Source organism: Marmota marmota, unplaced genomic scaffold, assembly GCF_001458135.2.
Source record: "Marmota marmota marmota unplaced genomic scaffold, marMar, whole genome shotgun sequence".
Classification (NCBI taxonomy): Eukaryota; Metazoa; Chordata; class Mammalia; order Rodentia; family Sciuridae; genus Marmota; species Marmota marmota.
The window spans coordinates 67,019,225-67,034,471 of NW_026000174.1; the positions used below are offsets into that span (position 1 = coordinate 67,019,225).

The window sequence follows — 15,247 nt, forward strand, 5'->3', positions numbered from 1 at the left end:
GGCCAGGGCAGCGGCACTGCGGTGGGAAGGGCGCCCCGCCCAGCCCCCGGCCCGGGTTCCTGTTTTCGATACTACCGTTCCCACGGGGCTAACCCGGTGCCGGGCCGCGCGTCTTCCTGCGGGCGGCGGAGGCGCTAGCCTGATGGAGGTCGGGGGATTTGGGGGCAGAGGATCCCCGTGACAGTCTGGGGGATGGGGCTAGCACGAGGTGAGAACACTGGGGGGAGAAGGTCCTGTGTGGGGCGAGGGATGACAATCCAGCTACCTGGAGATGCGGCCTGGATGTCTGGGGACGGGGCGAAGGGGTTCTCCAGTTCACTCGGGAGGGCGTGTCTCTCCTCGGGCCGGATGGAAAGGGGCAGCTGCAAGCGATGGGTGGGTTCTCTGCAGCTTGGAGACTGGAGGCCTGGGCCCCGGGAAGACCAACTTGGGAGGGGCAGCCGCAAGCAGTTGGGGTCCCCACAAGCCGGGCCAAGGGAACTGGTAACAGTTTCCGGCCTTTTCGGTTCAAACACACTCACTGTGAAACCGCGGGCCCCAAACCTCCCTGCTGAGGCTTGCCCCTCCCTGCCTGAGGCCGGGAGGCAGGACCTCCTCCCACACCTCAGTCTTGGTACCGTGAAATTCAGAAATAGGCCGTTCCTGGCCCTCAGTTTCCCCATAATGAAGGGATGACAAAGGCCTAGTCTAAACGGTCCGTGCATTTCCCCAGTCCTAACGCCACCACGACTCTACCAAGCTGAGCCACCTGCTAAGAGACCCTAAAACGCCGCAGTGGGGCGGGGCTAGGGGCGGGGCTAAGAGGGCGCCAAGCACCCGCAGGCCACGCCCCCTCTTGGGTTCCTCCGGTGACCGTGTGGATCCTCGGTAGTCCGGGAGGATTCATCCCAAGTCCCAGCTCCCAGCCCCAGTGGGCCCCACCCAGAAGGGCGCCCCGCCCTCGGCCAGCCTAGCTGGCAGCTGACCTAGTATGGACACAGCACTGGGAAGAAAGGCGTGGAGGCTGACACTAGGGTAAGGGAGAGTCCCAGGCCCCGCCCCCATGGGCCGCTACCCCCCAGCCCAGGACGCACCTGCTGGCAGGGGTAGGAGGGTTAAGAGGGTGATTGTGCAGCTGCTGTTGTGTCCGCCAAAAGCTAAAAATATTTCCCACAGAGTAAGGACGCTCCGCTCCAGGGAGAATCAGTTTATTGGGGAGTGGGTGAAGTTGGTCAGACCCCATAAATAGGAGAGGACAGGGAGCCCAAGGACAGGAAGAGGGCAGTGTCCTTAGTTACCAGGATGCTGGGACCTAGAGGCTGAGAAAGTGAGGATTCCAGGAAGGGGCCTAAAGACCTAACTCCAGTGGCCCACTCTCAGGGTGACCAGCTGGAGCTGGCCCAAGGGATAGCAAACACTCAAGGGTAGGCTTGGGGTCTGGTCTGGAAGCTCAGATCTTCTCATCAGGGGCTGGCAGACGCTGTTGAGAAGGCTCTACACCCCAGATCTCCCTGGCATACTGGGCAATGGTGCGGTCACTGGAGAACTTGCCGGAGGTGGCTATGTTCCGGATCACCATCCGCGTCCATTCTCTCGGGTTCTATAGGCCAAAGGGGAACTCTGAAGTTCACTCCCGTAAGCATGTTCCCCAACTTCTGCCTCATCCCAGCCAGGGCCACCAAAGCCCTGCCAACCCCCGCCCAGGACCTCTCACCTTGTACAGGGCACTGACTTTCTCCTGGCATTTAATATAATCTTCATAATCTGCAAAGACTTTAAACCTGGAAGGGAAAGGAGAGGCAGCAAGGTCTGGGTCATTCTGCCCCAGTGGATAGCTAGGGACTTGGAGAGTGATGCTGCTTTCAAAAGAACCTGGCCACAGGGCTGGGGATGTGGCTCAAGCGGTAGCGCGCTGGATTGGCATGCGGGGCCCTGGGTTCGATCCTCAACACCACATAAAAATAAAAAGTAAAGATATTGTGTCCACCTAAATAAAACTAAAATATAAATTAAAAAAAAAAAAAAGAACCCGGCCACAGCTGCTCAGGACCCTGTTCAGCCTCCCCACCCCCACCCCTAAGCTCTGCCCAGCCCAGCAGCCCAGTTGCATGGTTGCTTGGACAGCCAGCTCACCGGTCATGGTGCATGAGCATGTTGACAATGTCCTTGAATAAGTCAGGTTGTTTGGGAGAGAAGAAGCCGCTGCTCAGCTGCTCAATAACCTGCCGGAGCTCAGGAATTCGGTCATAGTACTCCTGGGCATTATACCTGCCAGGGCAGAGCTATAGTCAACTCCCTAGTAAGGGCTTCCTGGATCCTCCTCCAGAGAAGATCTGGGAAGGAGCTGGGGTTGTGGCTCAGTGTTAGAGCGCTTGCCTAGCATGTGTGAGGCACTGGGTTCGATCCTCAGCACCACATATAAATAAATGAATAAAATAAAGGCATTCTGTCAACTACAAAAAAAAAATAAAAAAAAAAGATCTGGGAAGTCCCAAGCTTCAGTCAAACCCAGGCCCAGCCTGCTGCTGTCCTCCCTGAGCTGCTACACCCCCTCTGGAGGTCCCTTCCCAGCAGTCCCCTCCACTCTGCTCCACTTTTCCTCTCCCACTTTGTGGATGAGGAAACTCAGCCTGGATGGAAAGGTAAGTCTTAGAGCCAAGGGCCCAAACCCGGGCTCTTCCACACCACTACTGCTTCCTCCATGAATGGCCTGGGCTGGTGTGCAGCTCCGTGGTAGAGCCCTGGGTTCTATTCCCAGCATCAGGAAAGAAAAAAGAAAGAAAAAGAAGCAAAGGAAAGGAAAAAACCTCTGTGAATGTCTTTTCTCCGCCACCATCCCAAGCCCATCCCTGGCCTTGTCTTTGAGCTCCAGGTGGCACCAACAGGTACATCCTCAGGTATGTCCCTTAATTTCTGATAATCCAACCCAGATCACTGCAGGCGTACCAGCTTTCCTCCACTTTCTGAGATGGCAAAACCTATTCCCCAGACTCTCCATTCGACGCCCTCCACAAGGCCAGCCTGGCCTCCTTCATTTCCTGCCCTTTCCTCTCAGAAACCAAGGCCTCCTCCACAATGTGTCTGATCCCAGGCCCCTGTGCTGTCCTGCTTTAGGTGACTCTTTGGGCCCCCACACAGTCCCCCCTCCACTCCCTACAGCCCAGTCTCTGCCCTGCAACCGGAACTGTTCTAAAGCCTAGTCCTAAAAATGTGGGAGCTTGCTCAGAATGTTTCACAGCACCTTCCTGCCGAAAGGACAAAGCCAATTTTTAGTCAAGCCTCACAGGAGAGATTCTTCTTGGCATTGAATGCCAGCTCTCTGAGGCTGTTGGTGGAAGTATAAACTGGAATCAATCTGGCAACCTGTGTCTGAGCCTTAAGAGCTCATAATTTTTGACCAAAAACAAAACAAAACAAAAAAACTCTTCTAGTAATTCTTTTAAGGGAACAATGATGTAAAAGGTTGTTCATTACAGTAATGTTTAGACTAACAGGCAAAATTAACCTTAATGTCCAACCATATGAAATGAATTAAATATATAAGCCTGGTGTGGTGGCACATGCCTGTAATCCCAGCTGATGAGGAAGCTGAGGCAGGAGGATGGTGAGCTCAAAGCTAGACAGCAACTTAAGCCACTAAGCCACTCAGTGAGACTCTATCTCTAAATAAAATATAAACAAAAGGACTGGGGATGTGGCTCAGTGGTTAAGTGCCTCTGAGTTCAATCCCCGGTCCAAATAATAATAATAATAATAATAATGCATGTCCTTAAGATGGAACACTATACAAACATTTTAAAAGATTTTGAAAACTAATGACATGGAAAAATGTCTTGCTAAGCTAGGCATGGTGATACACACCTGTCCCAGCAACTCAGGAGGCTGAGGCAGGAGGATCACGAGTTCAAACCCAGCCTCAGCAACTTAGTGAGACCCTACGCAACTCAGTGAGATTGTCTCTAAATAAAGTACACAAAAGGTCTGGGGGCCCTGAGGTTGTGGCTCAGTGGTAGAGTGCTTGCCTAGCACATCTGAGGTACTGGGTTCCATCCTCAGCACCATATAAAAAAAATAAAGTTAGCGTGTTCATCTACAACTAAAAATAAAAAAAAATAAATTTTTAAAAAAAGGTCTGGGGATGTGGCTCAGTGGTTAAGCGCTCCGGGTTCAATCTCTGGTACCAAAAAAAAAAAAAAGTCTCTCTAGCCAGGCATGGTGGCACATGCCTGTAATCCCAGCTATTCAGGAGGCTGAGGGAAGAGGATCATAAGTTCAAGGGCAGCTTCAACAACTTAGTAAGACCTTGTCTTAAGGGCTGGGGATGTGGCTCAAGCGGTAGCGCGCTCGTCTGGCATGTGTGCGGCCCTGGTTCGATCCTCAGCACCACATACCAACAAAGATGTTGTGTCTGCCAATAACTAAAAAAATAAATAAATAAATATGTTAAAAAAAAAAAAAAGACCTTGTCTTAAAATAAAATAACAAATAAAAGAGCTGGAGATGCCCTTTCCTAACAGAAACCAAGGCCTCCTCCACAATGTCTCTGATTCCAGGCCCTGCTTTAGCTGACACTTTGGGCCCCACACAGTCCCCTGTAGCATGTGTGAAGCCTTCGGTTCAATCCCTAGGACTGCAAAAAAATAAGAAAGAAAAGGTCTCTTCAGTATTAAATAAGGTATCAGAGCTTAAAATTTACATACCTTATTCCCAACATTTGTTAAACATTTTTCTTCTTTGTACCAGGTATTGAACCCAAGGATGCTTAACCACTGAACCACATCCCAAGCCTTTTTTATTTTTTATTTTGAGGCAGCATCTCACTAGGTTGCATATAGCCTTTCTAAGTTGCTGATGCTGGCTTCAAACCTGCAATCCTCCCGCCTCAGCCTCCCAAGCCCCTGGGATTACAGGGATGTTTCACCATGCTGGCCCTTATCCCCAACTTTTAAAAACTATATATGCATGTACACATACATATGTGTGTGTGTGTGTGTGTGTGTGTGAGAGAGAGAGAGAGAGAGTGTGTGTATACATAGAAACACACATAAAGAAGGGAACTTCAGCTTTTAACCTAGGTGTGCAATTATGGGTGACAATTATTTTACTCTTTGTTGTTTTATATTTTTCTAATTAATGAGGAGGTATTACTTTTATAATTAAAAAATCATATTTAAAAAAATAAATTTTAGGCTGGGATGTAGCTCAGTGGTAGAGTACTCACTCACCTAGCATGTGGAGAGCCCTCAATTAGATTGCAGCACCACAAAAATAAATAAAATTTTAGCTGGGAATCCCAGCTACTTGGGAAGTTGAGGCAGGAGGATTATGAGTTTGAGGCCAGCCTAGGCCAAAAAAAAAATTAATGGAAAAAAAAAAAGTTCCTCTAGGTCTGGGATTGTGGCTCAGTGGCAGAGCACTTGCCTAGCATGTGTGAGGCACTGGGTTCTATTCTCAACACCACGTATCGATAATAAAATAAAAGTCCATTGAACAACAAAAAAATTAAAAAAAAAAAAAAACCTCCTTTAATAACTGTGCTCCTGACCACAGCACAGTTGTAACTACAACTCTACGGTCTTCTCTTTGGCCATGATTTCCAGGTAGCTAATGGTTTAATTTTACCTCCAATTCCATCATAATATTATCCCTTAGGGTTGACATGATTTTCTGTTTCTTTCTCTTCACTTCTGTGTTCTTCTTTCTTTCCCCATTTCATTCACCTTATGAACTTCCACAATACTCATGGCCATAACTAAGCCCTTGCACAGCCTGGGTCCCTTTCCAGGCATGCCCCTGCCTCCTAACCCTGCACTCCAACAGCCATAGTTAGTGCCTCCTGCCAATGAACACTCAACTTTGGAGTCCTTGACCCCCATTTACCCTCTTTGGTCAAGCCTGTCCACGTCCTCCACCCGCATGCCAAAGATGAAGAAGTTCTCCTCTCCTGCCTCTTCTGCCATTTCCACATTGGCCCCGTCCATGGTGCCAATGGTCAGAGCCCCATTGAGCATGAATTTCATGTTGCCGGTGCCTGAGGCCTCTGTGCCAGCTGTGGAGATCTGCTCAGAGAGGTCGGCTGCTGGGATCACTGTAGGGTAGCAGCAGAACTATGTCAACTTGGGGAACCGCCCCCTCCCAGCTGTATTAGGCTGGCCTGGGCAGAGCCAGATCAGGGTCCCCTCTACCTGATCCCTCTAGTCCTCACTAACCAATCTCCCTCTCCAACTCCACCATCCTCCTCTTGTCATTCACCAATATCTGGGAGCCAGCCAACCTGAATCCTCCACTGTGTAATCTGAAGGGCACCACCAATACCCAGCTCCCCCGGGATTGCACCCTGCCCTGCCACCACTGAAGGAGCTCATGTTCGCAGCTCAGCCCTCTACAGCCCCTGCTTTAATGTGCAAGCACCCCAGGAAAAAATAACCAATGCCTCTCCTGGGACCTAACTAGTCAGGGCCTCCCTAGGTTCCTGCCAGTCGCACCCCACCTTTCTCGGCCAGCGAGACTCGGTAGTTCTCCAGGAAGATCACACGGAGGCGGTCTCCCACCACTGGGTCGTGGTTGACCACATCCCCAATGGCAGTGATGAGCTTGATGATCATCTTGGCCATGTGGTACCCGGGTGCGGCCTAAGAGCACAGTCTGGGGTCAGTGCCACCACCCTGTTCCTGACCCTTTATCCCACAAACCAGTGAGGTGGATTCAACCTAGATGTCAAGGCCCAGAACTCTGGTCTGGGCTTCTCACCTTGCCTCCAATCATCACAGTCCGAGGCACAAAAAACTTATTGGGCTCCTTCTTGATGCCTATGGAAATGAGAGGATGAAGTAGGCCAGATTTTCCCTCAGGGTAGAAGCCCCTGAAAGCACCTAGGCAGCCAGGGCCTGGACTAGAAGATAGCAGGCCTGACTTGGGCAATTACTTGCCCTGTGGCTGTCCACGTCCCCCTCTCGAGCCTCAATTTGCCCATCTGTGGAATGGGGATAATACCATGTTGTCACCTAGCCCCAGGAGCTTTGGATCAAACAGTGTGGTGCTAGAAGCTGCAAACAGGGAGGACTGGGACAGGCGGAGACCTGCCACTCACGGTTGTACAGGGTGATGACATGAAGGCAGTTGAGGAGCTGACGTTTATATTCATGGATCCGTTTCACCTGGACATCGAAGAGTGAGTTGGGGTTGATGTGGACTTTGTATTCCCTCTCCAGGTAGGCAGAGAACTTCAACTTGTTTTCCTGCAGGCACAGTGGGGTGCTTACTAGTAGTCTTCAGGCATCAAGAAATCCACAGTCCAGGCTGGAGATATGGCTCAGTAGTAGAGATTCTGCCTGAGGCCCTGGACTCAAGCCCCAGCGCCACAAAAAAATAAAGATAAAAAAGAATTCCTATAGTCCTCATGTCGTCTTTCCTTTCACCCAGGCTCAGGAAGGTAGACGCAGGAGGCTCACTGGCCACCCTCTTCCACCCCTGCTCCAAGGCAGACATTGTAGTCCATGCCCACACGCTCCCAATGAGGTCGATGCTGCCCTCCATCACTGACCAGAACTCCAGGGTCTGGCAGGAGAGATGGGCTCTGACTGCCATCCTGACCCAGGCGTCTGGGTCCTCCTGCGCTCACCACATGCCAGCCCTGGGATAACCATAGCCGTCCCAGCTGACAGCCCTCCCCACCTGCTTCACTTTGGCCACGTCCCGGATAAAGGCTTCATCGTCCACGTAGGAGAGTAGTTTGCGCAGCTGATCCAGGTCTGAGATGTATTCCTCCCCGATGCGCTGCGGGAGGATGGGGGTCAGCCAAGCCCCGTCCCTCCACCTCCTGCCTCCAGACATAGAGGAGGGGTCCCTTCCCAGGTCAGCCAGGCTCCTCCCCCCTAGCCTGCCGCTCTGGACCTCCCATCTTCTCCTCCTCCAGCCCCCCTGTGAGGGCATGGTGCATCCTCTTCCCCTCCCGACCTTGAGCTCTGATGGCTGACCCCCGCTGAACACAGCTGGCTTTCCTGGATCCCTGGCCTTTCCGGCATAACCTTGAGCCTCCTCTATCAGACATCAGCCTCTCACAGTCTCATTTCAGATGTGACCTGTTGATGACCCTTCCAATAGATTGTGAACTCCAGCAGGTTGACCTCTGTAGCCGGCCCCCATTAGCCCTTGAGTACAGCTCAGGCAGATAAGGAAATGGTGCTCCTCTCTCCGGACACATGCTAGGCTTGGGAACCCAATGGAGGATGGATTTCAGCCCTCACCTGGGAGCACTTGCACAGTGAGCTACCTGCACAATGGTACCCATCTGATGCCTGAAGGGATCTGTGTTGGCCCTACTGGCCCTATAGTGGCCTCTCACCTCAGCAATGACCTCTGCCAACCCCGGGTTACACAGAACCAGCCATCGCCGTGGAGTGATGCCATTGGTCTTGTTCTGGAACTTATGAGGCTCCAGCTCATAGAAGTCCTTGAAGCTGCAGCATGAGGTTGGGTGGGAGTCACCACTCACTCCAGCAGGGCTCACCTCCCTGGGGTCCCTACTCTAATTTGTAGAATGGGGGATGCAGCCCTGGGGGAGGTGGGGTGCTGAGCTTAAGAGGAGTCAGCTGGAAACAGGACTGTACTGGAAAGGGTTATGGTGTGTATAAAAACCCCACATCTTTGGAAGGGGCCATCAGGGATGAGGTGGTGCCTGATCTGACCGACCGAGTGGGACCTCCAGGGCACGGTGGGGTGGGTGGGGCCGAAAGAGGGGTGGGTCTTCGGGGTAGGCTCACATGGTCTTCTTGAGGATCTCAGAGTGGATGCGAGCCACACCGTTGACCGCGTGCGACCCGGCGATGCACAGGTGCGCCATGTTGATGCGCTTCACCGCACCTTCCTCCACGAGTGACATGCGCCGAAGCCGGTCTACATCCCCGGGGAATGCGGCGGCCACCCTCTGTGCCGGAAGAGCCCAGAGTTAGGACCAGGACCCAGGAACTCGTGTCCCCAGCCCCTACCACCCGCCCAGCCTTGCCCATAGCCCTCACGTGCCCAAGGTTCAGGTCCTGGCTGGAAACCCCTGCCACGCCCCGCTCCCAGGCACACTACCACCCCGGCTCACGTTGAGGAAGCGCTGATTGATCTCATAGATGATCTGAAGGTGCCGGGGCAGCAGAGTCTCCATTAGGTGCACAGGCCAGCGCTCCAGGGCCTCGGGCAGCACCGTGTGGTTGGTGTAGGCACAGGTCTTCACTGTCACCTCCCAGGCCTGGGACACGAGGCAGGGTGTTAGGACAGAGGCTGGAGGGCACGCCCTCCACACACCACAGCCCCCACCTTCAGGTCTCCCGTTCAGCTCTTGTCCTCCTCCCGTCTGGGAAGGGGACCCTGAGGCAGAGCACAAGCTCAAGGTGGCAGGGCCCTGAGCCCACCTTGTCCCAGTCCAGCCGCTCCAGGTCCACCAGGATCCTCATGAGCTCGGGGATGGCCAAGGAGGGGTGGGTGTCATTAAGCTGGATGGCCACCTAGGGGGAGGCAGAGGAGTCAATATGGGCCCTGACCCAAGTGCTGTGGTGACTGTCCTCTGCCCCTTCTGTGGCTGAGCTGGGACCGAGGTGCCCAGGGGTAGCAGGCCCCAGCAACAGCCAGGAAGAGCGCAGCTCCGCGCCTGCTGAAGGGAGAGGGAGCGCTGCCATCCCCCCAGCAGCCACATCCTCACCCACGGAGCCAGGCCGGCTAAGGCGGGAAGGGAGAGGTGGTGTCACACACGGGACAGGGTAAAGGCAGTCTTGGAGGCGTACCTTATCCGGGAAGGCATCGAAGTTCGTGCGCACAGGATCACGGCAGCCGAACTTGGAAGACTTGAAGCGCCGGATGATGTCCTGGAGGGTGGCAGCCACCACAAAGTACTCCTGCTTCAGCCGCAGCTCCTTCCCCTCGAAGAACTAGAGACAGTGCAAGATGGCAGGGATGTGGCCTAGAGTGCTGTGGGTGGGGCCAGGAGAGGCCCTGAACTACCCAGGCCCCCCAGACCCAAGGAGTAGAGCAGGAATGGGTCAGGGACAGGGGCACAGAGGGACTGAGGGTATTGTGGATGTCACCAGGGACAGCCATCCATGATGAGCTACCTTATCTTGCCTCCTTCAGGACTCAGGTGTCCTCCCACTCAGAGCTTGAGGTGGGGGACACAGGGCACACAGGGCCAGCAATATGCTCTAGTGACACTAGGGCAGCAGAGAGTGTCCCTCCCCAGCTCCCCTGACCCCTCTCCCAAGGACTCAAGCCCAAAGGGCAACGCACGTTATCATTGGGGTACAAGACACGGGAGATGTTCTCAGCCAGATTTCGGTCCAGCACAGCCTGGATGTAGCCGCCAACGTTGACTGAGGGACGAAGTGGGGACAGGGTCAGGCTGGAGCTGAGCGTGAGCCAGGCGGGGGGCCGGGGGGGGGGCTGCTAACTAGCAGGACGGGAGGATGAACTCACAGTCCTTGAGGTTGAAGTCATTGGGTGCCTTGGCGGACCAGAGGCGCATGGTGTTGACAACGTTGTTGCGGTAGCCGGGCACAGGTGTGTCGTAGGGCATGGCCAACACCACCTGAAGGGAGCACTCCGTCAGAGATGCCGGGTGGGGGCAGCCCTGGACATCTGCCTGCTTGTGACTCTGGAGCCTCCCTCTCCCACAGGGTTGGAGCTGAAGGCATGGCCCCTGCACTCTGTCACCTCCCAGCCCTGGTCCTGGCCCAGTGCCCGCATTCATTAGCTGTGTTACTATGAGCAAACAGATGACCTCTCTGGATCTCATCTAGAAGAAGCAGAAACCCCCAATTTCGATCTTATTACATTCTCATGAGTGTTCTGGGAAGCTAAAAAGCCAAGTGACAAGTCCAAAGCCCACGGTAGGGCTGGCTGTGTTGGTGGCTACTCTGCAGTGATGTGGCTGAGCAAAAGCCAGAGGACACTCTGGACTCATGAGAGGGCTAAGGGGTCCCTGGGTTATGAAAGGGCACAGAGGTCAAGTCTATCTAAAGGTCTTATGTCTGGTTGATCATGGAGGTAATTAGCAGTGACTGATGCTGTCCCCGCCTCCCTCAGAGTAATGGCTGCTAAACTCGGCCTGCCACCTCAGTGCCAAGGCACATCCACTCCTCCAAGGGAGCCCCTTGAGGAGACATCAGCCACTCTCCCACTTGGAGCACAGAAACTGGGAGGGGGAACAACCGATCCAAGAGCAGAGAGGCAGGCTGGCAGAGCCCGAGGGAGCCAGTCTCTGGTGTTCTAGCCGGAGCCGCAGGTGCCAGCCGCCACGGCCCCTGGGCCTCATTCTGAATATCAGTGGAATAAATGCCACTTCTGAAAGCACAGAGGCTTCTGGGAGGCCCATCTGGAGGCCGTGACCTGCAACCACAGCAAGAGGACTGACCAGGGATTCAGCTGCCTGCTTAGCTTTAGGCCCCCTGTAACTTGCTGTTGGGTGATGCAGAGCAACTGTATTCGGGAGGCCTTAATTTTCTCCCCTTGGCCCCTTTTGAGGTTGTCGGTTTGCTTTCCTCAGTACCCCCAGGTCAGCTCTGCAGGAGTCAGGTTGCTGTGACAGCCCTTTGATGACTCTAGTGGTGTGGACAGTAGTGGGGGCAGGGGAGAGGCATTGCCGGAGCAGGGACAGCCTCTCTCCTCCTTTTGCACTGAGCCTGGGCCCCCTGTGATCCTCATTCCAGCCTTTCCTGGCTCCGGCTGTGTGACTGTAAGTAAGTGCTTAAACTCTCTGATCCTCAGGTGGTTGGGTTCAATAGCCTCCAGGCTCTTTCCTCTAGGAGCTCCCTCCCCCAGCCCTTCATCCTCACCTGAGTGTCCACCCACTTGGCTCCCTGGCTCGTGTGCTCCACTCGGCCATAGAAGTGCACAGGCAACATGAACTCAGGTCGAGCCTTCTCCCAAGGGTTGCCGTAACGAAGCCAGTCATCAGCCTCCTCCATCTGAGCGGAAGGCAGGTCAGGGCAAAAGAAGGCAGCGTCAGACCCAGGGACCCAGGCCATGGTGGCTGATGAGGCAGGGCAGGAGCGGAGGCCTGGAGCGCCCTCTACAGTGGGCCCTGGTTTGGTGGGCTGTCCTGTAGGACAAGTCTGTCCCTAGCGGTCCATAGTGTAGACCACATATTCCAGGGGTCACCAGCTGGTTTGAGGGCAACTGGGGAGGGGCCGGGGTGCTTTCTTTGGAAGCTGGGGCTGATTCTGGAACTATCCGTATTTGGATGACCAAATGGGAGACCTCTGCATCAGGACTGGGTGCCAGCCACAAGGTCAGGACCAAAGCTGCTCACCTGCCAACCCCCGCAGATCTTCTGGTTAAAAATCCCAAACTCATAGCGAATCCCGTAGCCATAGGCAGCCAGGCCCAGTGTTGCCATGGAGTCCAGAAAGCAGGCTGGGGGTGTTCATGGAGGTGGGTGTCAGGGACCCACAGGAAGGAACCCTCTGCCCAGCCCACTCCTGTAAGCCACCTCTCACCTGCCAGCCGTCCCAGGCCCCCGTTGCCCAGCCCTGCATCCTCCTCAATTTCCTCTAGCTCCTCCATGTCCAGGCCCAGCTGTGGGGAGGGGTGGCAGTGGTCAGTACCAAGTGCCAGCAGAGAACACCCCCAGTCCTAAAGCCCCCCCACCACACCTGGTAGGTGGCCTCATCACAGGCATTCTCCAAGGCCAGGTTCACCATGGTGTTCTGCAGTGTCCGTCCCATGTAGAACTCCAGAGACAGATAGTAGATCCTCTGCCCAGAGAGACAGGCGGACAGGAAAGGGGTCAGAGTCACCCATCAGCGTTCAGCCTCTCACCCTTCTGTCTCACTCCCACGCCCCAGCATGTCTCATATCTGTTCCCAATTTTTTTTTTTTTTTTTTGTCCTCACTCAGACTTCAGGGCACAGGTAAGGCACATCATTCCTCTGACTTCGGACACACGCCTTTTCTCTCTGGCCTCAGTTTCCCCATCTGGAGAATGGGGCTGGTCAGACCCACCTCAGGAATTGAGGTGCTTGGGAGAAGTGGAGTCCCCCTCAGTCATACCCACACACCCCCAATAGTCCATCAGGGGGTCAGGATGTAAAGAAGCACCTATAAGTACTCCCCCAAAGGACAAGGACAAGGCCCAGAGAAAAGAGGCCTTTATTCAAGGTCACACAGTGACTCAGGGCTAGAGATTGCCGCCTCCCATCCATGCAGTGCCCAGTTCCTCTTGGCCCTCTAGCCTCAGTGCCAAGAAGCGGATGGAGAGACAGCCGGCATGAGGATGCTGATAGTGCCTGGTCTCCCCGTTTCCTGGTCCCCTCCTGCCCCTCCCCCACCCCTGGCATGGGGTATTAGGTTGCTGACATTTATCCATGACCCCACCAGACACTTGATCCCTGCTGTCCCAGACTCCCTAGCCTTGCCCCACCCATGGTACAGGCATACCACACACACATACGGTGACATGTCCTCCCACCGAGAGCCCAAACCAGGCCACCTGAACCTTCCTGCCATCAGCAGCCCCTCCAACCTTAAATGGGCACTAGCCCTTTACAAGCAGCCACCTGCCCTCAGCCCCCTGCCTAGCCCCTAGCCTCACCCTTTCAGCTTGGCACCCTGGATCCTCCAACCCCAAGACCCTGAGGTGACCCTTTTTTTGTCACGGAAAACCCAGGCCCCAGGAAGGGGTAGCCACTTGGTCAGGGTCTCCCAGCTCCCTGGCAGAATCCCAGCCCATCCCCCCCCCTAGGGTGCCCCCAGTAGCACCTTGGGGTCCTTCTCATAGTAGTGCTGCTGTGTGCGGATCCAGCGCCCAACGAGGTGGTCACGCACAGTGTGGGCCAGTGCAAAGTAGTAGTCGCGTGGGGTGGCCACATTGCGGTCCTTGACCAGTGTGAAATGGAGGTGCCGGTTGAAGTTCTTTTTCAGTTCAGTCACATTTTCCACGCCGGCCAGGCCACGAACGCTGATTTGCTTTCTCTTCTCATGGTCTGACAGGGGCCGGGACATGGTTGCAGGAGGGCGGGCCGGACTGAGGGGCAAGTGGACAGGCGGCCTCTGCGGAACCTCCAGCCAGGGAGTGGAGCTCCCCAGCCCAGAAGGGATTTAAAGCCTGGCTCAGAGCAGCTTGCCCCACCTCCCCTGCCATGGGAGGGTCTTGGCCAGGAGGCTTGGAGCTATTTTGGGGGCAAGAGGAGGGGAGGGAAGGGAGGCCTGTTTGCAGCCTGTACTGACCCACTTCCCACAGTTCGTCTTCTGTCCTGTTCCTGCTTTTTGCAGGTTTCCAGGCAAGATGAGGCAGGCAGCATTGGCCTGGGAGGCTGTGACTTGGGCTAAGGCATCCCCCGCTGGGCCCCTTTCCTGAGCTACAGATGAAGTGTGGGATTGGACTGTGGACTTTTTTTTTTTTAATTTTTTTTTTTTTTTTAACTTATAGGCGAACACAATACCTTTATTTTATTTTTATGTGGTGCTGAGGATCAAACCCAGTGCCTTATGCATGTGAGGCGAGCGCTCTCCCTCTGAGCCACAATCCCAGCCCCATGGACTGTGGACTCTTGCAGAGGCTGGGGGGCTGTCGCAGGGAACGGGTTTCAGGAGGCCTAGTCCTGGGTTCTAGACACAATCTACCCTCAGCAGAGCAGCAGGGCTTGCTTTACACTTTTTTGCTTTTCTTTTAATGGTGCTGGAGATGGAAGCCAGGTCCTGCTAAGTGATATCCTCAGCCCTTTAGATACTTGCCAGGAGGTGCAGACTGAGGAAAAATGAGCCCTGGTCAGGTTTATCATGACAGAGAACCTGGGCTGGGGCACCGTTGGTGGCTGCACACAGGTAGGAGGGCCGCATGTTATGGCAAGAGGGGCCAAGAACTAAGGGTCAGTGTGCCTTGAACGGAGGTGTGGCCAGCATTCAAGACACTGAGCAGCTGTGAGAAGGGGGACCAGGACCTGAGTTCCAGCAGGTGGCATGTGGGGGGGTGTTGCCTAAGGTAAGGAAACTGCCCTCACCCCACCCCTACCAAAGTTGAGCCAACACTAAGTTCCCCCTGTTGCTGTCCCTCAAGGAGCTCTGCAGTGACCTTTCCGTGAGGCATGGTCACATTACAGGCGAGCTGTGCTGAGGCTCCCAGCCTGGAGCAGGAGTCCCTGGGAACTGTAGTCCTGTGGGCCACCGCGAGGGGTGGCATTCGGGTCTCCCTGGGACCCACATGCCTTCTCTCACCCCCCACTGCCTATCTGGGGCCATGCACAGGGCAAGGATTAGTAGGTCAGGATTCACGGCTCTGTGACCTCACTTA

The 15,247-nt window shown here is 54.7% G+C and overlaps 2 protein-coding genes across 3 annotated transcripts in view; both read right to left on the reverse strand.

The window, feature by feature from the left end:
• The window catches only part of Rasgrp2 (RAS guanyl releasing protein 2), a 14,654-nt gene extending 14,166 nt beyond the window's left edge, over positions 1-488 (reverse strand). The window contains exon 1 of one of the 2 annotated variants that reach the window (XM_048789092.1): positions 266-488. The gene's annotated coding sequence lies outside the window, so the exon portion shown is untranslated. Of the gene's footprint in view, positions 1-75; positions 94-265 lie in introns of those variants that run through there. The other variant, XM_048789097.1, reaches the window with a different exon arrangement.
• A 669-nt stretch (positions 489-1,157) lies between these two features.
• Pygm (glycogen phosphorylase, muscle associated) lies at positions 1,158-14,280 on the reverse strand. Its single transcript, XM_015478198.2, has 20 exons — positions 13,717-14,280; positions 12,612-12,713; positions 12,456-12,534; positions 12,269-12,372; positions 11,793-11,924; positions 10,435-10,546; positions 10,249-10,331; positions 9,750-9,893; positions 9,381-9,473; positions 9,071-9,217; positions 8,742-8,905; positions 8,324-8,438; positions 7,654-7,755; positions 7,070-7,217; positions 6,730-6,788; positions 6,470-6,611; positions 5,860-6,067; positions 2,113-2,247; positions 1,694-1,760; positions 1,158-1,579 (listed from the first exon to the last, which is right to left on the reverse strand). Exons 1-20 carry the CDS (start codon positions 13,957-13,959, stop codon positions 1,430-1,432), a joined length of 2,529 nt encoding a protein of 842 aa, XP_015333684.1. The 5' UTR covers positions 13,960-14,280; the 3' UTR covers positions 1,158-1,429.
• Between the last annotated feature and the right edge of the window lie 967 nt (positions 14,281-15,247).

Coding starts and splice junctions, on each gene's coding strand:
- Pygm (XM_015478198.2), bottom strand. CDS start 13,959: ATGTCCCGGCCCCTGTCAGACCATGAGAAGAGAAAGCAAATCAGCGTT. Junction 8,439..8,741: donor GAGATCCTCAAGAAGACCAT/GTGAGCCTACCC, acceptor CTCATGCTGCAG/CTTCAAGGACTTCTATGAGC. Junction 1,761..2,112: donor ATGCTCATGCACCATGACCG/GTGAGCTGGCTG, acceptor TTTCCCTTCCAG/GTTTAAAGTCTTTGCAGATT.